The 23,046-nt window shown below is 30.1% G+C and overlaps 1 protein-coding gene across 2 annotated transcripts in view; it reads left to right on the top strand.

Annotated features, from left to right (window-relative positions):
• The first annotated feature begins 5,824 nt into the window (after positions 1 to 5,824).
• The window catches only part of LOC106468916 (glycerol-3-phosphate acyltransferase 1, mitochondrial-like), a 42,311-nt gene continuing 25,089 nt past the window's right edge, over positions 5,825 to 23,046 (top strand). The window contains exons 1-8 of one of the 2 annotated variants that reach the window (XM_022397318.1): positions 5,825 to 6,071; positions 10,176 to 10,415; positions 14,488 to 14,601; positions 16,712 to 16,782; positions 17,590 to 17,697; positions 18,224 to 18,267; positions 21,468 to 21,576; positions 22,661 to 22,757. In XM_022397318.1, coding sequence (XP_022253026.1) covers positions 14,533 to 14,601; positions 16,712 to 16,782; positions 17,590 to 17,697; positions 18,224 to 18,267; positions 21,468 to 21,576; positions 22,661 to 22,757 — 498 coding nt within the window. In that variant the 5' untranslated portion in view covers positions 5,825 to 6,071; positions 10,176 to 10,415; positions 14,488 to 14,532. Of the gene's footprint in view, positions 6,072 to 8,903; positions 8,966 to 10,175; positions 10,416 to 14,487; positions 14,602 to 16,711; positions 16,783 to 17,589; positions 17,698 to 18,223; positions 18,268 to 21,467; positions 21,577 to 22,660; positions 22,758 to 23,046 lie in introns of those variants that run through there. The other variant, XM_022397319.1, reaches the window with a different exon arrangement.

The following is a 23,046-nucleotide window of genomic DNA, read 5'->3' as shown; positions in this document are numbered from 1 at the left end:
TTAAATTGATATACAACAGACAGTACTATTATATTTATATAGAAGTAAGAGCTTAAAATTTTTCTTTCCTTGAAGGGGGAACTCAGCAACTTCATAAATAAAGGCATTACTTTTAAGAAATGTTAAAATTATACATTTGATATTTCTTTTTTTTGTGTATGTACTGTACAATACAATAGAACAATATCAAAACTGGAGATATATAAAATGTTAAGGTATAAAAGTTGAATTATTTAAGACTTCAAGGCATTTAAGGTTAAACTTAACTGTTTATGCATTTAGAGAATGACTAGTTATGAAAGCTTATGTAGATAATAGGTTTAAGTATACATAAAGGGTTAAGTACTTTATATTAAAATGATTTTGAATATGCAGATTATTAAGCCTTGGTTCAACCACAGCTGATGCAAAGTTATGGTGGAAAAGGGTGTATCAGAACTATATTTTTACATTGTTTGGCATTTTGTAGGTAGTGTGATGTCACTAAAAATTAATTAATGGTGGGAATGATATGTAACAGCCATTTTCAGTGCAAAATATCCATACACTCAGATCATAAAGTATTGTTTAGATTGGGTATATAGAATTTCCAAGATGGAGAATATCTCTTGTATTTAATGGCATTGTAAAACAAAAGGAATATGGATAAAAATGGATCACCAGGACCATCCAGAAAGAGGCCTGCAACAAGTTGTACCCAAGACTAGTTAAGCAAAGTGTGGCATCTTGTAACAAAGGTCAGTGGCAAAAGCCATCCACATGGCCTAGGCAACAGTACCTAACATAATCAAGAAGGAACATTATCTGGAAAAGTGACACACATCATGTGTACACAAGTTGCTTCCATGACATATTCTTTCAAACAGCTGGAGAATGAAATGGATATTCTTGCTATTCCATGTGTAGAAATTCTGGTGAAGACACCAGATGCAGCAACTATGGATTTATATGAGATCAGGCTGTTGAAATGGACACTGGAAAAACCATTGTTTTTCAACACTAGTTAGATTATGGAAATCAGTAGGGAGGAGTGGCATACTTTAACATGACAGGTTTATGACAAAGTCTTTTGTAATAGAAACTGTGCTAAAGGGCTATTGTTAATATACACTGTTGACAGATAGAACAGGACTGAATATGATGACATAGATTGTAATGAGATGTTGAGGCTTGAAAATTATTTGATATATCTGTATAGATAAAGGTTGAAAGGTTAACATACTCAAGGTGTGATGTGAAAGTACTGTATGTAGGACTAAATACAATAACTTATATTCTGAAGCTAAGACTGAAAATTTAAAAGTTTGTGTGTAAACTGTGAAAGTTAAAATTCTATAGATGCCACATAGGCATTAATGCGAGACTGGAGAAATATATCTATATATATAACATTAAAAGACTATTAATTCATATTTTTAAAATGAGTTAAAGCATATAAAGCTAAGTAGTATGAATTTATATGCTTAAAATGTATATGAAAATATATTGGCGATAAAAATATTCTGTGTGTGCTTAAAAGTATCAGACTTAAATGTATGTCTTCAAAGATAAGTATGGTTTTATAAATATACAATTGAGTCTTTGTGTCCTGAATGACATTTTTTTTTCATCATCAAATGATTTTGAAACCTCTTTTTTTACCCCAAACATACTTTGTATATATATATCTTGTAGGGTATATTGTATATTTATATACCTTGATGTTATATATACTTTTAATAATACACATGTAGTATAATTAATTGTTAAAGGGCTTATTTTTGTGTTTACAATGATGTAGAAAATAAGTTTAAAGTCAGTTGTTACTTCATGTAAGTATCATGACATATGATGTTTATCTAGGCTTAAAAGCACGATCCATTTTTATTCAAACTTGGATTGTGGGCTAAAGTTTTAATTTGGATTTAAAGTCTAGTGGATTTTTTTTTCAAATTCTCTAGTGTCCATTTAACGAATGCATAGAGAAAGGAGCCTTCTGCAAGAAATACAAATACTATATTATGTGCCATCATTTTCTTTGTTTTGAAGAGAAACAACCATATTCAATCCATATTTTTTTATTGAGTTTGAAATGAGTAACTTCTACTTGTATTTCTTTAAGAAACTTCCTGTTTTGTGGATTTAATTGTCAGTTTCCCTTGATAGTACAATATTATCCAGAAATTTAAAATAAAGAACCAGTATTGAAAAGGTTTTCTGTTGGTCCTATTACTCCATTTCATTTTTTCAGTTCCAAGTGACACATCAGCTATCCTTTGTTGTGTCTCATAGAACCATTTTTGTAAGACTTGTCATTAAAGCATCAGTTTAGAACTAAGCTCAAGGGAGGATTAAGCAGTGGTAAAGTGTTAGCTTAAAGACTGATACATCCTTTGATTTCTATTCAGGATGTTATGCAGAGTAGGAGAGTTCAGTGAGAAAAAATTTGGTAATCATATGTGAGTGTGAATAGACTCAATCTGATATTAGCAAAGATCGAGCAAAGTGTGTTCCAAGCTATCCTATGAAATTACTACTCTCCTACATATTGTAGTAGTTTTTATGTAAAGAAAAGGTAATACATATTCAAAATGTGTGTATAAGTGCTACTTTAACGGCAGTGTAATATTTTTTGCACATTAGCAGGAAGCACACATTAGATCTGTCAGTCTGTAAACATCTACTTTCTGCATCACAGCTATAGTTCTAAAAAGCAGATTTTTAATCAGAATTCATGGGCCACATCCCATGGGACTGGGGAACATCATATTGATTTTGGGGTTAAAAATCATTATTTCAAACAAAAAGTATAATAGAAATTTGATTTCTGTGTAAAAAAACATAACAACAAAAACACTTACATACACATACAGAAAGGCACCATATTTATCAACACACCAGAACAGACATAAAGCTGGTGGTTGAGGGATCAGACATTCTACTGATATATTTTTTGAAAGGCGTTTGAGGTGTTATTATCTAGTCCAAGGTCTAAAAGTCTCAGTTAGTGTCTAATAGATCATTAGTTTCGAGATATATATTGGTAAAAGTACATCGTTCATGCTGTGAACATGATTAAAACCGCAAACCTTGTTCACGTGGGCACATAGAAGTTTTTGAACAGATATCACGTGGATCGGGTTTAAGTCCATATGCTTCAGACCCAGAGCAGTGTTTTTGAATGAATATGAGAAATATATCTTCATACCGAGATAATCCTGTATTTCTAAAATGTTATTTCAACTCGTATATGTTGTTATATTTAAACAATTATATATGGAATATAATACAAAAAAAAACGTAAACATCATTAATATTACAATTATCAGTTATGCTAATTCCTAATCATCGTGCAAAACTCGTAAGGAATCTATGAGAAACACATAAGTTGCTTTTGTTTTGGAAGTTTATATTAACAAAAGGTTTATTTTAAGTTGTTCGTATTGAAGAAGTTCTGATATTGTTCGCATTATAACAAACAAGTGGACTTTGAGATTGATACATCTACAGGCAGCGTAAAGTTGATTCAAAAGTTGTATTTTAACATAGATTTTACTACTAGGTTTTTATTATTGTATTTTTTCCGCGACGGATGGAAATTTTGATTCAAATAAGAAATGGGCAAACTCGAGGTAGTTAAGGTTCTTAAAATCCGGTTGAAAGCTTTGACGGATTATAAATTTAATTCAACTGGCTGCTGCATCAGTATTCACCCATTTCAGAAATATTAAATACATGTTTACGTACAATCGCGTATCATTTTGTGAGGCCTTATTTTGCGTTAAAATAAGATATAAAGCCTTGAAACTTTTCGCAACAAAAACTTCGAATATTTCACAATTCCTAAGGGTAAAATAGAAAACACTAAATTTCTGATCTTTTTCTCACATATCATTAATTACAGTTATTTATTTTTTTTCATGGTGACTGGTGACAAAAATATCTTAGTTCGTTTAATTATAGCAGCAAAGTGTCAGACTGATGCACGCGTGCAGTCCGTACTCGACATAATGGTTGTTTTTTCACGTAATATTCCCCTGGTGCTCAGCGGAAAAAAAAAGCACGCTAATAATTGGGTTTAAATAGCCCATTGTGCTTAACAAATAACAGTTACGTAATATGAAAAAACTGAAGAATAACGCTACAACATTTTAGACACATTCTATAACCAACTAGTATGGAATTTATAATTTAAAATAAAACACGTTTCAGTTATTTTACATAAGTTCAGCTTTGTTAGGATATGTCAGAACACTGCGTGCACGTACTTCAATATGCTTAAACTCTTTAAAATATGAGTGTACGTATTTGTTTTTAAGCTCAAAGATATATAACGGGTTATCTTCACTATGCCCACTGCGGAAACTGGATTTCTAGAGTTGTAAGCCCTAAGGCTTACCGCTGTGCCATCGGGGGAGGAGGGGAGGAATATTATAACTAGATTGGTTAACTGTTGTTAAAAGGTTAGGTTAACAGGGAAAAATCATAACGGGACGCTGGAGCTCAGATTTTGTTTTTAAATTCTTTATATAAATAAGCTCAGATGAGTTTCGCTCGAGTATGTACAGCGCATTTAAAGAAACAAAGAATTCGGAACAGACAATAACATCTTGTATAGATAAGATAAGTGTAATCATCAACTCTGTTTTTGTTTAATTTTCTCTGTCCTATTGTACTGCGGTTAAGAAATCTAGCGATCGTGATAAAATACATTCAAAACATTATTGGGATAATTATTAGTCAATATCAAAATACAGTTTGCCGTGTCTGGCGGTAATTTGCTTACGTATTGAGTAAACCAATTTATAAAATATATTTTAGTTTAAGCGACGATTTGAACTTTATTTGCGAAATCAATTTATTTCTTTACGTTTTGCTTTCCTATATGTTTAAGCGTGATTAATTATAAACAAAATTGTAATATGTGATACGGTATAATGAGGTATTTTCAGAGAATATATAATAGGTAGGTTTAAGATCTTCCACTATTCGTTAGTATCGGATATACGGGGGTTTCGTTCAGAATTTTTTTTTTGGGGGGGGGGTTACTTGGTGAATGGTGCGGCGCAAGACATTTGAGTGCCAAAGGCGCAGTGTGTCAATAAAGATGGTTAAGTTGTATTTCCCCAAATTATTTTACAACTATGTTTAAAAGGGTACTGTGCATTCTTTACATCAAAAGTTATCATTTAGAAATACAATTTCCAAATGTGCAAAACAACTAGGGGTGGAAGTTATTGAGGTTTGAGGGGAGCTTCCCCCTTGCCATATGGAGAAAAAATATATAGTTTTAAGTATACCTATGTGGTAATAGAAATGTTTCTAGATAACAACTATACTCTTCGAATTATGTATACCACATTGAAGGTTTTAAGTTATGAATATAAAGAACCTTTAGTCCTAAATTAATTATCCCTAACCTTGATAATTGAAATGTAGAACGTTTTCTTATTTTTACGGGTCCTAGGCAAAAGTCCGACACGTGCTTGGGAAAATGGTTTTTGCTGTGAAACATGTTATACGATGCATGTATTTCACACGTTTGTAGTATGATATATTCGAAGTATATCAGCGTTATTATCAGCAGAGTTTAAAGTACTAAGTTTTGGGGGCACAATTTCAATACAAACTGTTTCAACTTGATGTAACATAACTGTACTTTGAAACTTCACGTTAGCATTTTTACGAAGGATAATATATAATTATTATTTTTAAATCTTTATTTAGTCATTTAAGTCACATGAAAACTGTTTAACTATTCATTGGACGTTGCGTTCAACCAATAAGAGTGAATGATTTGTCGCTTGTTGCGGTATATAAGATTGTTACCATTGTGACAGCACGTGGGCTTTGTACAAAAGAATACAGTGAATGGGAGCCGAGTAAGAGGATGAAAACAAAAAGTCGTGATTTTTCCCGGAAAACGATATCATTCTGGCCCTGAGGAGAGGATCATTATTACATTGAATACCTTACCGAAAACTGATAATTCCATTTATTGATTTGTATGATTTTCAATGAAATAAGTAGTAATTAATTTTGAAAATGATTGCTGTCTTACTTATTTTCACTTCGGTCTACCTGGCTGTAAGGTAAGTGGCTGTATTAACATGGTATAGTACTACCAGTATTAGTGCAGAGGGAATGCTTTTGACATGGTTATGTGTTCGGATTTGGGACATTCCTTTTTAGTTATATACATATATATTTCCATTCCAATTAATTTGACGTAATACACTAAAGTTCAGGGAGATCTTCAAAGATTATCGACAGCCTTTTTTAAGTCGACTTTTAAAGATATACGTGTCTACATCGGTGATTTGTGTGTGATATTTCATCATAATAAGATTGGTAATAATTTCATTATATTACACTTTTTTTTGGTCTAATACATATTTCAGTAAAAATACTATATTACATATAAATATATAATGTATTTAAACTACAGTTTGATGATTGTGTGTCATTGCCAACAAGCTTTCTTGCTTATATCGCAGCATATAAGGCTGGCTGGTTTCTAGTTACAACATAAAAAGTCTTGGTTGAAACGCTATTTTTGCTAGTTTTCGTCAGAGCTATCGGAACATGACTTTGAGTAGTAATATGCGTGTGATATTTCATCATCATTAAAGTGATAATACTTGTACCCTGGTGGCCTCAGCGGTAAGTATAGCTTGCTTTAAAGACAGACAGACAAAACTGATAATTTACTTATACCTAGTTCGTTCTATATCAGCCCGCCTTTTGCCCATCAGGACAGCCCGCAACACGTTTTACTTTTAGTTAAATGTGAAATGCTATTTAGTTTTAAATCAGTTGCTTATGACACATTGATATAGAATATGTTGTTGTTTTTTAACTTGTTATTTGAATTTTTACGCCTTCTCCAGATTGTGAAACGATGCTGTTATTCTTAACTAGTGTTGTCAACATTGTATTCTGTGGTATAACCTGTGAAGTTAGTTGTATGACAATGCTGTCCGTTATTACCACTTGCACACTGACAGTGCACCTTAGCTTTGTTGATTGCTTCTGCTTGCACTTTTAATATTTATTAATATCATTAAATTCTTACACCCGTATTCAGGAATAATACAAATGTTTCATGGGAACACAGACCCATGTTCTTATTATTATTTTGTTTCCTCGCATCGATCCATTTTAGACACCATTTGTTACCAAGGTCAAACGTATTTGAGTGCACGCACGTGTATTGTAGATAGGGCGCCGAGTTGGTCGTTGCTCCCACTATTGGTAAAAAAGAAAATACAGTATTGAAGCTTTGTATTGTTTATCATTAAAGATTGTATTAACAGACTTAACCTTTCTGTTCATACGATAAAAGTACTGCGAAGTTTTACGGGGATAAGTCAAATTACATTGTTTTGGTGCATATTACATGTAAACAACTTTTACCTCTAACTCATACATGTTAAAACAAGAAATTGGTTAGCATTAATGGAACATTTCAATATTTCTTTATATATATTTTACTGATTGAGACGTTTATTTTCAACAGTTTAAAAACTGAGTTTCAGTAGTTAATAAATTGTCATTTTGTATAGGAAAAGAGTATTTAGAGAAATGATAAAGTAAAGCTGGCAAACTATTCTGCAGTTTACTTATTCCATTCATGTACTCAAGCTATGTGCATTATATTAGTGTGTGAATTAAACATACTATTAAAAGGTACAAAATAGTTGTTATGCCATAACCAGGAATGAAGTATTTATCTATGATTAATGATGGAAACTGATTTTCTGGTTAGTGAGTGGAGTTTAGAAGAAAAAAAAATAGACTCAATATAAGATGTTACCAAATTTTTTGTTTAAGGAGTCGGTCAGTGTTGTACAATATGGACAGTTTAAAGAGTAAGTGGCATTTGAGGTATCCATTTGGAGTTATGAAATTATTAAATAAGTAAGAGATGGGACTGGAGAATTGGTTAGTTAACTCTCCAGCCAGTGAGGGACAAAATTTGATGTAAGAAACATACCCAAGAGGTACGAGTAAAATGTTAGTTTCAGGTCTACCAGAAAATTAAATAAAGTATTTATACAGTACATTTTTGTCTTAAAGTTTTATTGTTTATAAAATTTCATTTACTTTATGCCTACGATAGTGAATTTTACCAGTGATTTTTGTTTACAAATGACATTTGAACCTAATACAAATAATGTTATACATAGGTTTGTAAAATTACTGTATAAATTTAACATAAGATATATATTAGTTTAATTTTACTCTGTTGTTTTTTCTGGAAAAAAAATATTATATATATATATCTGAACTGAGCACAGTTTCTTTTGCAAATAAGTTCCTACAAAAGAACAAAAAAGATGTGACATTATGTTGTCAAGTTTCTGTGTGTTATATATAAATTATTTAAAAATATGTCACACTTTATATTTTTGTTGTTCATGTGTATATCAAAATATTTTAAAATAATTTTAAAGGTTAGTATGATTTAATTTAGTTGTTCTTTTAAGTATACTGTGTGTGTATATATATACATATATATATACACACAAAGCTTTGTAAATCGAAAGTTTATAAACAGTGACAAAATCTTGCAATTCTAGACAAAATATGATTACATCCATAAAACTTTAAACAACTAAAATGTAAATATCTTATGTGCTTAATAAAGAATGTTGATCATTTAGCAAGCTATTAAAATCTACACTGTGTTTTGGTTTTATTGTGATTTTGCTAGTAATATGCATCCATTTATTTCTGTACGAGTTCATTTCCTCACTCCTGAAACAGACCTTGCTCCACCTAGTGGTGTACTGTGTGAGGCTGGAAACTAATAGTCTGCTGCTGACCTTGACCATCATAGCACTAGGATACAGCATTGCTGTCAGAATCCAGGCCATGTATCTCATGGGCCTATCATTTTTCTGACCTTGACAAATAACAGTTTGATAAATTTAGATTAGTTTAAGTGAAATACCTGGAACTTATCCTTATTACACCAAGATTTGTAAATATTTATTTTGCAGTAATTTGTTTTTTTTACAACTTTATTGTAGTATTTTTTTAAGTTTATGTGAGGGCTAATACAGTTATTTTTAATCACATTTTTTAAAGACACAAAAATTAGATTTGATTCTCATTAAGGCCTATTTGAAAACTTTATGAGATTATTTATTTAAATCTTGTTGTACAATGCATGGAGTTTTAGACATTTCTGAAAAGATACTTTTTAAACCAACAGTTATTTCAGTACATGTTGGTATATAAAAAAAGGTTTTATTTTAATCAAAGTTCATGTGGAACCAAGGATTTGAATAGTTACTAATCACTAAAAAATCAGTGTAGAATCACATTGATGATACTGGTTATAAAAACATGCAACTAGTGGATATTGTAATATATGTTTTATAAAAAACATCTTTTTCTTATTTTTATTACCTTGGTTGTGATGTAGGTTGCACAAAGTTTTATGAAATTATTTAAATATTGTATAGCATTTTCTAATTAGAAGGCCTAGTTTTAGTTTTATACTTACTAAACATAGATGCATATCTTTCTTATTGAACTAAGTGTATCAAATTTATTTTAGGTTTTTTTATGTTCTAGTCTTCAGATGAATGTTTTCCTCACTCTTTTAGGTACATTTTTACATTTAAAAATTCGTATAATATTAAATATTTTAGTTCTTCCCAATGTCAGATCTAAAGAGAACTCTTCTAAAAAAAGTCTGCACAAAAATAGTTTTGTAAACTTAAGACTTTTTATCCTTGGTAAAGTTGTGGAAAAACTTAAGATTATTAGTTTAAAAATCTTTATCATTTGTAGATTTTTGTTTTTTTGAGTAGTGATATATTGGTGAAAGATGTAATAACTGATGGAAATGCAATTAATATATTCATATGCATTTCTTTTATTGCTTTGGTCAAGTTTATGTTAAATGACTAATGTAATATTCTTTCAAAGTATTATGTCCACTGTTTGTTGTTTTATGCCTCATATTTCATATTTGGTCTGCAATATGTGATTGTTTCATTTAATAACATTAGACTTGTAACTATGAATTTTTTTAAATATTTCAGTGAAACATGTAACCATTGTTGTGTATAAATGTGTAAGTTTAAAAAAGTGACTACATAGTATGTATATTTTAATTTAAAAAAATGAATAAATATGGACATTTTCATGAATTTTAACATTTTTTGTTCTTGTAATAACAGGATTGCCATGGCAGAACTTGTCCAAAATCTTCAGAATATCTATACCAGATGGGAAGAACGAGCAAAGCCCAAGATAAAACATCTTGCAACAACAACAGAGAACTGTTATTCTTCACAATCACAGACATTTAGAAGGAGATTTAGTAACGAAAAAAAAAATTCCAACATGCAGGCAGGCCACCTTCTTGTAGGACAAATGGTTATGCTCAGTTTCGATTAAAACATTCTGTTGCTCACTTTGTAAGTTAGCATTTTCAATTTACACATATTCATAACTTATGTGATGAAATTGTTTTATTGAAGTGCATGTCATATGTAACAGATTTCTTGACTTCTTATAATTCAGCTGCGCCTAGTGAATTTGTCAAATATTTTTCATATGGGTGTTAAAACTGAAAACATAAATGCATCAATATGGTGGTACCCAAGGTTTTGCAGTTTGAGAATGATGACATTTTTCACTGTTCTTCTTTTTGTGACAGATTTTACTCAAGTTTTTTATTTCATTTTATGTGTGATGTTACAAAGAGATCTAATTTCTTTTTCCTCAATTTATCCCTGCAGTAATAAGCTAATTTTTGGAGGTTTATGAAATTTATGCCAGAGATGAGATTTGTTAGGTATCCATACCATTGGAACAAATCCCTCATTAATATTTTTTTCTGCACAAACTTTTAATAAAATATTTGAAATATTTTATTGAACTTACAGATTAGTGTAAGTTCTAACAAACTGTTGTTTCTTTGAAGAGATACATGCATAATATATCATAATTTGACAAGTTGGTTATAATCTCCTAATCAACTGTAAAAATAGTCATGAACTGCAGATAATTAAAATCCATAATCTCACTTTGACTATTGTGGTTAGGCAAACCATTCACTAAGTGTGTTAATGATCTGATTACCAATGTGAGTATATTATGCACATGTAGTTCAATACCACCATTGTTTTGTCTGTAAGATGCATCTATCTATCTATTTGTGTGTGTCTGAAAACTATCCAAACAAATAATGTTTGTATGTTAATGCTGTTAAAGATCTGACTTTTTCTTGGGGGGGAGGGGGGGAGGGCAGGGAGTGTAATAGGTGTAAACATTTTCCATCTGAGTGACATAGAATGTGAATATTATACTGTGCCATCAGTTACTATGTATAAATGTAGACTAGTACCTATTTAATACTTTTTCTTGCATCTCTTATGTGTGAATTTCAATTAGTTCTTATTCTGTACATAAATAAAAATATTATTTTGTACCTGTATATGTTTAAGTTAAACTCTGTAAAGTTAATGTAATGTGGATAGAGCTTCAAGGATTCTTCAGTTGCTCTGTGAGAAATCTAGATTTCGTGAAAAAATAACTAGCAGGAAACTATTATAACTAGTTAGTGTGAATAAGTGTAGCAGAATGTTCCATACTTAGGCTTATAATAAAATTGTGAGAACAAACCTCAAATTTCCTTTTTAATATTCGAAATGCCAGTGTTTTAATAGTTCTGTTAATAGTTTTTCTAAAATTGATCTATTTAATATGATTAATAATTGCAGTTGGGATTATTTACAATTATCAAATTGAATTGTAGAGGAGGTAATCATTCAGTACAATATTTCAAGCATGTTGTTGTATATATACATACAAGAAAAAATGTTTGACAATTTTTTTTAAATATTGGAAATGTTGTACATTGTGAAGAAGTTGTGTTACAAAGAAAAAGAATTAAGGATTAAAAACTGTACATTCCAGACACTGTTCATTAGAAGACATTTATGAGTACTTTTGTATACAGAAATATAGATTTATAATATTACATAAAAAAGTGAGTTTTTTTGCTTTAATGAAGAGTTACTGTGACTTGGTGGCTGTAAAATTAGTATGTACTAGAATCAATAAGTATAAGTATAAAGAGTTGTATATTATAAGGTTAAAACTAAAATGTTAAATACAGTGTTTAGTGTATTACACATTAGGTTGGGCTAAACATTTCTTGCAATAGTTTAGGTTTCTATTTGTGATGGAAACTGCAAGAACAATACTGTATAAACACTGATTAATAAAAAAAATAATTAAAATTTGATATTTCTTTGATTAAATTGATTTTATATGTTGGAACATCACACTGAATAACAGCAGAAAAATAAGATATATATACATGTAGTATGCAGAGACATGTATTAGTGCTAATGCATTAGAATATCTATATAAAATATATCTATTTTAGTTCAATATTCACATTGTAAAATGATGAAGCAATCATTTTATTACATGTGCATATTAATATAGGGAGATTTTTGTTGTATGGGTAGAAGCAAAGGAAGGCTATCTATAGTATCACATATACCCAAGCATTCTTTCTTTTCAAGGTTACCGTGTTCTTAACCATTTCTCCACTTGTTTTTACTCAGACTATCTGAAAAAGTTCAAGAACAGACATTACCCTTTGTAGTTTGTCCTTGAGATAAATTAAACACATCATGGTTTGAACTAGTGGTTAGACAGATAACATTTCATAAAGTTTGTACAGACAGTTTTGTTGTGATAAAAAATCTTAGATACTAAAATTGTCTTTTTTACTGATGAAGTAGTTTTTCTTATAGTAAAAAGAGTATCTCTTTTGCTTTGCATAACATTTGGCTATGTAGTAGAATTTCTACTCAGAATTGATCTATTTCTTTTCAAGCCCTTCTTAAAATCTAGCCTCACTTATATTACACTTAAAATTTGCTATTAAAATTGGTGTCAAAGTCTCTTTGGTGTGTATAAAATAACTGCTAAGATTTTGTCAGGTTTTTATGTTTGGTTAGCATACTCTACATTCCCATATAAATGTCCAACATTTTTACAGTTAACAAGCTAAATCATCATTTTTTGGGGTAGTCAGAAATACTAAAAAGTAAGAAAAGCTGTAGTAAAACTTCACTATAATTTATGTTATTCAAAACAATGAGACTGTCTTAACTCTGTTGTGTGTGTTACAGCACATCTATGTAAGAGAAAAATAAAACATGTTCGATGCTGTTAAGACTACAGAATAAAAACAGTGGTATTGCTGTCTTAACATTATTATATATTCTGTTATTTGTGTACTTAGAATTGAAATTAGTTTCTTTATTCCATATCACGTGGATTTTGCTGTTTGTTCTACATATCCTTGTTATTGTTTGGACTTGCAGTCATCAAATGAGTTAAACCACCTGATTTGTTTTCAAAATTATGTGTATTAGGATTTTTTGGTTTGTGTATATTTTGGTTATAGTAGCTTTATAGGTGTTTTGTTATTACACATACAACAAGTTTAATCATAATTTGTATCAATTGTAAGATATCTGGGTTTTCAGCATGAAAATTAAAGCTAGCTTGAAATTAAAGGAGTCTAATTACTCTTGTCTATGCAGTCAACACAACTATTATAGCCTTGTGCTATTAGAAATCTTTGTAATTTACATTGTTGGTACTCATAACTCAAGTTTGCCTTGTGTGTCTATGTGTATCCTCTCTCTATAGCATTGTTGACATGGAATGTCTTGTTTATGTAAAAAGAATTTCAAGGTTATGATGAGGATAGTATTGAGGCTTTTGATGGTACTTATGTTTTGTTGCTCTTCATATTCACGTAAATGTGCAGTATGTTTCTGTTTCTCATATACACGCTTGAAATTGTGAATAGTTGAGTGACCACATATTGTTACAGTATTATAATTTTTGAACTTCTCAAGTATAAATTTTATTTTTAAGATGGTCACTTTTTAGTGAAATAATTTTATATTATATTGAATATATGTAGAAATACATTAATTTGAAACAATTACTTGTACTTATAATTTTGATTATATCAGTGAAACATTTCATGAACTTTTGATTGTTGGTGTTAAATTCAAAATACTTTATTAACTTTATTTATCATGCTTTTAATGGATGAATCCTGGAATTATAAATACTGTAATATTCCACTAAGTTATATCATTAGTTTGGATACTAATAATGAATTTTTTTTAATAAAATAAATTTCTTGCATAATGTGAAAGTGTGTGAAGAATTTCCAGATTTTCAAGGGATTTTTATGTAAAGTATATCTTGTTTTGATTCAGATGTTACAAATGTTCATATTATTAATAGTTTTTCTTATTATTCACAATATTAAAGAATTATGCATGTTTTTGAAGTTATGTATTATACAGTTATTTGCATTATCGTCAGGTATAAAAAGACAGAACTTAGTTGTATGAATTAATTCTTGGAGATTGAGATGTTCTATCTTGTTAGTGCAAGTCATGATATTTATAGATTTGTCTGTGCTTTAATTTTGACACACAGCCGAAGTCTTATGGTGTGGGCCACTTTAAGAGTGTTCCTTCCATAATGCCCAGGAACTCTTGGTTGAGGCCTTTTGTAGGAACTTGTTGTTCAAAATGTGTTCCTATCAGTAAGGTAAGCTAGAGTTTTTCCTTATGAATGTTGTATGACAAAGAATATGGTTTGTTCTTTAGTGTCTTATGTATACTATAAAATTGAGGTTTTTTAGTGGTGATGTGCATTACATAGTGCTTTTTAAATGAGAAGATATTGTAGACAATTGTTTAAATACTGTTTGGTAGATGAAATTGGTTAATGCAAGTTTTTACTGTTCCTAATATGACTATAAACTATTATCTTGAATGATTTAAAAAATAGTTTTTCTATTTTTAAAGGATAAAAGCATATATGGGCAATTCCATCATTATTAACTGTACATTTGTGCTATTTTCAGTTCTTTTACCTCCCTGTCTAATGCGTATATAAAAAATTAGATGTACCTGCGCAGGGTCCCCGAAAGTGTTCTGTTTCAAGAGTAAATAAAACTAAAATTAGGAGTAGCAAGTAAATTTAGTTTTTGCTCTTCAAGTTCATGTGTCATGCTGTGTTGTCGCCTACAGAGTGAATAATTCTTCTCGTGATTCATTAAACTATTATTCTTGACCAAAGGATATATAATCATGTTGTTAATTTATGAAAATGTTTATCTACTTTTCTGTAACTTGCATTTTATTGGCTGTTACTTATTTTGCAAGACAAAAAACAGAAATTTTCTTTGTCACTTGTAGTTAACAGAATCTCTTTTAACACCTGATTATACCATAAAAGTGCTTAATGTTTGAACTGGTTAATATCTATAACAAAATATTCAAATTAGATAACGTATTGACCAAGAATTACATATGGTTGGTTACTCACCTTACATTGTCCTCTGTTGATTTCATTTGAACTTGTTTTATTTTTTTGTCACTGTACATAGTCCTGTTAATATTTTTTTGCATTACCTTTATTATTCATTTTATTTAAAAGATAAATTACTAATGCTTACTTTGTAATTCCCTGTTCTACCTGCAGAATCTCAGCTCAAAACACAAAAATGAAGCAAGTTACCATAATTTAAGTAATTTTCTCCAAGAAAATTTCTTTTTTATTAAAAATTTCCTCAAAAACAAGTAGAAAGATACAAATAGATACAGTGGGTTAACATGTACATTATAAAGCCCAAATTCTTGATACAGTTCACAGGCACAAACAGTGCAGATGGTTATTCTTGTCTTGTGAATTTGAAGTGGCCACAAGCATTTGCTGGGACTAGTTAGCCTAACTTTTTAACTGTTTTTTTTTATTATAAAATATTATGATATGCAGGAATGTCGAGAGCCAGCACGGGCCTCAGAGCAAACATCCTTGCCAGGCCCCCTTTCTCTCTCTCTTTTTAAACATTTTCAAGAATTTATTAAAAAGGTCCTAAATTAGGTCAGCAACGAACTCATAAACCAGACAAAATCACAGCAGCAGCCATTTTTACCTCGCAGTATAAGCGTAAAAATCTTAATAAAGTAATAACAAATATCTATTACATCTATAAAGTAACAAATACATATTAATTATTACTGAAATTATATTATTTCAGTCGTTCTCAATGTATCAGGTGTCCATATGCAAGGAAAAGCCAAAAACTATGGTTTTTATCATTAAATGAAGATATAGTCTAAAGATGCTTTGCGGCATAACGAGGTTTCATTCGGCCGGGTCCCTGGGCATATAATGTTTAAATATGTTGTAGAGACATGTTCTTAAGCTCGTACTTGGATAGTTCTCATAAACAGAATTTTAAATAAGCTTTTTTAAACACATTTTTAATGGATTCTAACTTGGAATGAACAAGTGAAATTAGTGTTGCAATGCTTAATCTTAAAATACATCTTCAAAAATTACAACAACTTTTTGTCAAGTTCAACAGGTCATTGAACTGATGTAATTTCTTTTCTATATTTTCACAGTGTTTTAATGATTCAGACTGATTTTTGATATACATAATATGCAGTTATATTACCAGAATACTTTGCAATTTTATCCTTAAAATACATTTCTTTTCATGAAATGTTGAATCAATAGTTTACTTATTCTTTCTCAGTATTAAATAGTAAATGCATGTATTTGCTGTTAAAATACTTCCAGTTTAGTTGGATTTTAGATTTCATGCATTCTTGTCATGCAATAAAAAAATATCTTCTTTTGACAGATGAAGTTCCTTGAGGATCCAGCAATGACATTAGGAATTGCTAACATCCTATGTGTACCAACACAGAACAGGTTGGTACGGGGTGTGTGTTTCCAATACTAGTTCAGACTTGACTTTATTGGGTAACAGAATGTGTTTATTCACTAAATATAAGTAATATACAGGAAAAACAAAATTAGGGATTCCATTTTTATATAAATATTTGGAATGCTTTTATTTTTATTAAATGAAAAAATATAACTTAGAAGTTATAAATCAAGAATGAATAAACACAAATACTAAACAAAGTTAAAGGAAAATAGAATGAAATTAATTTTAGTAATATGGTTTATCTCATTTAATGTCTATGGATAGTTTTTTAAAATATTTTGTAAGATGTGTTTTAATAGTTTTCTTACTGTGTACTAAAAGAAAAAAAATTAGAAAGAAATTAATGTGTTTCTATACCAGCAGCTACAGAATGTTTCTCTCTCTGTGGGTTCAATAGGAAAAATAATTATGAAGTGAATGTGACTAATATTATTGAAAAAAATTGATTATTCTAGAGTTAGGTTGATTGTTAGCCTAAAAGAAAGAGCTTTTGTTTTCACCATTTCAAAGTAATTGCAGTGTGTATTTTTTAAGGGGGGTGGGGTAGAAGTGAAACATCACAGTACTACTGTTGATATAAACAAGTCTATCTTGAAAACAGTTTCTAGTATTAAAGATAATAGTATTTCATCTACTCTTGAGTGTTTAGTAGTTGCTGATAAAAGCTTTTTGTTCAATTTTTTAGTTTTTCAGGCCTAACTTGGCAAGCAGTTACACACAAGGGGTTGTAGCTGCTTTGACGTATGTTCTTGATGTTTTGTTCATTTTTTTATGTAATATTTTCTCAGGGACAATGGACTGTTGACTAGAACATTTCATTATGCAGCATTTATTCTGCAGAGAAATCCTGAGTTTAAATATCCAGGAGTGAGTAAAAGAGTTATCCATAGTGAAAGGTGAGAAGAGAGGACAGTTTAAAAATAGATATAATGTAAACTTTTTTATTTAGTGAAGTGTGGTTAGGAGCCTATTGTATTTAATTTTGATCTACACATTGGCTTAATACATTTTATTATGCTGAATGCTTTGAAAATCAGGATGTAGAATTGATATTATAACATATCATTGTATATTGAAACAGTCTATGTGATCCCTATTATGAACCACTATCGTGGTTCATGATAGGAACGTAACCTAATTTTGGATAACAAATAGGAAAAAGCAGTCTAATGTGTTCGAGGTGTAATGAATATGTGTACATTTTAACTTATAAGTTTTTGGCGGCTGCTGTTTATTTGTTAGTCAGCTGTATTTAAATGTGTGATTTGTTCAAGATATACTCTGGTACTTAAAGAAAAACATTAAGTTATTGAATTCAACAGAATTTTTTTAGGATGATGTTGGGCACTAACTTGAATATTAGTGGATTTATACATTTTCTAAGAGAATTTTAATTTTTCTACTACAAACTTTCTATCATAGGGTCCAAAATGCTATAGAAGAAACAGCAAGCGAAGAACTTTCAGGTTTGTGTTGTTTTGTTCAACAACTAAGCCAGAGCTTTTCTAGAGGATAATTAAGAGTAATGTTATCAGTACAAATTAATATAATACACCATTTTTTTATGTAAAACTTGTGGTGTAGTAATGCAGTTTTTATAAACACACGTGTAATAGCTTTATAAGTTTGATCTTGTACAACTGGACATATAACTTTTGACTTCATATTAGGCTTAATACATTTGTAAGACAAGCCGTTTTATGTTTAGGGGAAAGAGAGAGAGAGACTGTTCACAGTTTGTGACATACTTTGTAATATTTCCTACTGTATGCATTAAATTATAATGAAATATACATGTATTGTGTTAATGTTTCTTTACTGGAGAGTTGAGTGCTGTTTGTTGAAATATCCAAAATGTTCATATTAAATGAAATATATAAATATGTGTGTGACTAAACCATAGGTATAATATCTAATGCACCATATATATATTTGACTAGTATTGATGCATATAAGTGGTGTTCAGAAAAAAATAATATTTCATTCTACCTTGTGTTGGTAAAAGTAAATTGTAGCAGAAATATTGTCCTGTTAACCCATGTGCACAAATGGAGGTCAAAGTCTGCATGCCTTGATGTTGTACAGAGTGTGCTATTCAATGTGGTATTCTGTACTAGGTCACAGGGCATGAACACTTTTGATCATCACCTGCTTATAGTGAACAGTACAAGTCTGTATGATAGACTTGTACTGTTGACTAAAAGTTGCCACATTTTACAAAGATACACTTTGTAAATTCAGAATTATAGTGAAAGTTACTTCTCCCATATAGGTTTGGTGTAATGGACTATCCCTGTGCACATTGATGGATCATTAACTTGTGCTTGTGACACCTGATGTGTTTTACAGCATAGTTAACATGATACACTTTTACAAAATAGTGTTTTTGTCTACATGCTGCAGTTCCGTAGTCACTACCATCCTCAGCAGGTTGTGACTTCCATCTTTCTGGTGCCGTTAAGGATAGTCTGTGTGTGCAACACTTTTATACAACTAACATTCATAGAACAGAATGCAGACAGTTGAATCTTTTACACCACCCTGCACACTGTTAAGCTGGCTCATGAAACTACTTGTACTTAATTGGGATTAGATTGAGGAGCGTGTTAGATTTAAATAAACTTGGCATCAAAACATAGTTAATAAATCAAATTTTAATATTATATATTTTTAAGTTCTTACTTATATAAGGAATATTAAAAACAAAATCTTCAATCTCCCCTTGAATGAGAATTGTGACATTTGATCTTTAGGTCTCCCCTCACCTCTAATTTATTAACCACTCCATTGAGAAATACATAATCTAGTGTAAATTACTCATTACAATATTGCTATTACTCGGGCAAAGCATAATTTTATAGCCTTCAATCTCTGTTGTTCATGGAGCCATAAACTAGAAAATCAGACCTACTTGCCATGCCCACCTGACACATTCTCTTTCACAAATTGCCAATAGTTCTCTCTGATTCTTAATACTATATTATTTATAATCACTAGAAAGTCAATGTTTTAGTCTATTAAATAACCTATTATATTCGGTTGTTTTCTGTACAGAGAATTGTGTATTTCTTTTCCAGATTGAAACATTATTCCCATGGGAAACACATTGATGAGCTTAGTTGAATTTTTAATGGCTCTTACAGCATACTTAGAAAGCCAAGATATAAAGTTTTTTCTTAAGAATCATTTGATAACTATCTGAACATTTATAAAGATTTTGCATATGAAATTTGAAAATTTTCTGATGCACAAAAGTATTTTTAATCTTAAAATGAAAATTACTTTGCATGTTGGATAGGCAACATGTGAAAAGAAAAAAAAGGCATGAGATAAACGTTGCTTTAGAAAAAATCAAAATTAAATATCTTATTTTTCAAAAACCACATACTTATAGGACTTTTCATCTCAAATTTAAAAGAATTTCATCCACTACTTTCATTTTTGTAAAGAACTTTCAAAACGTTAAATGTTATTACTCTGTGTTCTTAGTTGCATTATTTAATTAAATAAAAAATTATTTAGTGTTGTAGTACTATTAGTATATATAAAAAAAAAAAAGAGGCTTAAGTTTCAGCGACAGTCTGCAGTAAAAAAAACACGAGGATCCAGATATGTACTACATTTCTTGTTTTTCATGTATAATCTTTATTATTATTAAAGTAACTAAAATGTAAAGAATTAGAAACTTATTAGGTTAGATAATGAAAATAATAATAATAAAAATTCTTCATGAGGTACTCGTGAGCAGATCATGCATTACATAATTTGATAATGTAACATGAGCTGCATGTTTGCTGAGTGATTTACAACTTGGGTGGTGAGATTATTAGTTAAACATGGTTAAAGGTCAATAAAACAATAAAATTAAGTATAAATAGATGTATATTCTTATGAACTTTAAGCTAATTAGGATAAACAGTTGTGGTTTCCTGGTACAATTTGTAGTTATTCTAGAAAAAAATAAAGGTTAAATTACCTTTATTTTTTCTAGAATAACTATTAAATCTAAATTGATTTAATATCTAATTTTCTATGGTGGTTACAAGGTTGGTCATATTGATCAACCCCTGTCTAGAGTTAGGGTAGAGAAAATTATAGATAAGTTATAAAGTTTTTCTGAAAAAAACGTTCTGATATTTATTTAGGAGATCTTATAGATTATGCAAGTGAAATTTGACAATTTGCAGATGGAGAAAAGTATTTTTAATCTTAACTTGAAAATCACTTAGTGCTCGGAGCAGTCAACACTTTGAGTGAGCTTGACTCCATATATTCATGGAGAAATTTTTAGTGAAAATAATTAACAAATCAGATCTTTTTTTTATCGATAGTCTGTGAAATTTCGTGAAGGTATGCTTACATTATCAAAAGCTATAATATGGGTGATTTCATGGTTATTCATAATTACTTTTGTGGTTACAAATTACATGCAATGTGCCTCTCCTGTTTGGAAAGAGTTAATGGAGACAATGTTGAGAAGTAATGTCTTGTTCCCAAATTCTCAAACCATTGATGTAGAATGTTTGATCACAATCTGATGTGATTGTGTTACAGAAACCATTCCTTTAGGAATATCCTTCTGTGTTAAGATATAAAAACTCATTAATAATTATGTTTGTCTTTAACAAGTTCATGGTAATAAAGATATTAATTCACTGTAATTTAGATCTTGGACTGGACAATATTCACATGATGCAATTAAGGCAGAAACACAGGAGGAGAGCAATAGAAATTTTGAAACGAATGAGATCTTGCATTTCATCTTTACTGCTCAGGTATGACTGTTTTTATTATACATTTTATCAAATGTGTTCATAATGACAAAAATTAGGTCTTGTATGGATAATTTCTGTATTTTTGATAAAGCTTCTGTTCCCATATAGACTTAGGTGTGTGAATAAAAAAAATAATCAGTTCATTTTTGGAAATTACTGACTAGATAAATGTAATCCGTAAATGTCACTCTTATTAAAGTAAGTGGTACAAATCAGATTTAAGAAACAGAAAGTGCTTTTTAGAACTTTGTGACTTGTGATATCTTTTTTGTCAAGAAGTTATATGAAGTTAATCTTCTACATTATACAAAAGTTACCATTACTACATGTAGATAGGAATTATAAGTAACATTTTTAGTTTCTGTTACAGAATATGTATAAATAATGGACAGTTTATTTAATTTTGAAAGAAAGAAACGGAAACATTTTGTAATTTACATATATATGTACAAACTAAACTTACATAGTAAACATGATTGTGTGTTATCAACAATGCATTTTAATTAGAGAAGTTTTACTTAAAGATTTTAATTAGGATAACTTGACCAAGCATGGCTTGGTGGTTAGTATACCTGGACTGTTAATCCACAGATTCATGGTTCATATAAGTGATGGTCAAACCCTATTATTCAATGAGAAAAGAATAGTCCAAGAGTTGGTGATGGGTGCTGTTTATCAGCTGCCTTCCCTCTTGTCTAATGGTTCAAGATTAGGGATGGCTATATGCAGTTAGTCCTTGGACCTGGCATGGCCTGTTGGTTCAGGCACTTGATTAGCAAACTGAGGATAGCAAGTTCCATTCCCTGTCACTAAACACGCTCGTCCTTTTGGCTGCTGTTTGGGCCAGCCACCCGAATGTAAAAGTTCTTGGCTTAGAAAATTACTGCCCAACCTCATGCTAGTTGGAATTAAGGTCACTAAGAAGATATGCAGGTAGCCCTTGTGTGAAAATTCTAAAGCCAACAAAAAATAACTTGCTTGTATCATATTTATCCTCTTTGTAGTTTTTTTTTGTTGAATATTGTAAATAATATTTCCTGTATTTGTTATAAATTTTGATGTATGCTTTTAATTTGTATCATAGAATTTCAGGCTGGGTTATTTACAAAATTCTTGGAAGGATTCTGAATGGTATTTATGTGCATAAAGGCCAAATAGAAGCTCTCAGGAAAGTGAGTAAGGTAAAAATATTGGTGTTATTGATTTTTGTGTGTAATGATTCCTTGTAATTTCTTAATTCTGATCAGTCTTGTTGCGCCTATCCTATCCATTAGAGCATACAAATATATAATAGTTTTAGGGAGTGATGTAGAAAATACTTACAAAAATGAAGATTCAGATGTTTTGTTGTTTTTCTTATAAAACATTTTGCAACAAAAGAACATACACAAAAGATAATTCTCCATGGTTCCTTTCTGTATATGTTTATTAAAATATAGTTTTGTCATGTACATTTTCCATTATATATAT

This window comes from Limulus polyphemus, unplaced genomic scaffold, assembly GCF_000517525.1.
Source record: "Limulus polyphemus unplaced genomic scaffold, Limulus_polyphemus-2.1.2 Scaffold3219, whole genome shotgun sequence".
In the NCBI taxonomy this organism is placed as follows: domain Eukaryota; kingdom Metazoa; phylum Arthropoda; class Merostomata; order Xiphosura; family Limulidae; genus Limulus; species Limulus polyphemus.
This window is presented reverse-complemented; position numbering and strand designations above follow the sequence as displayed.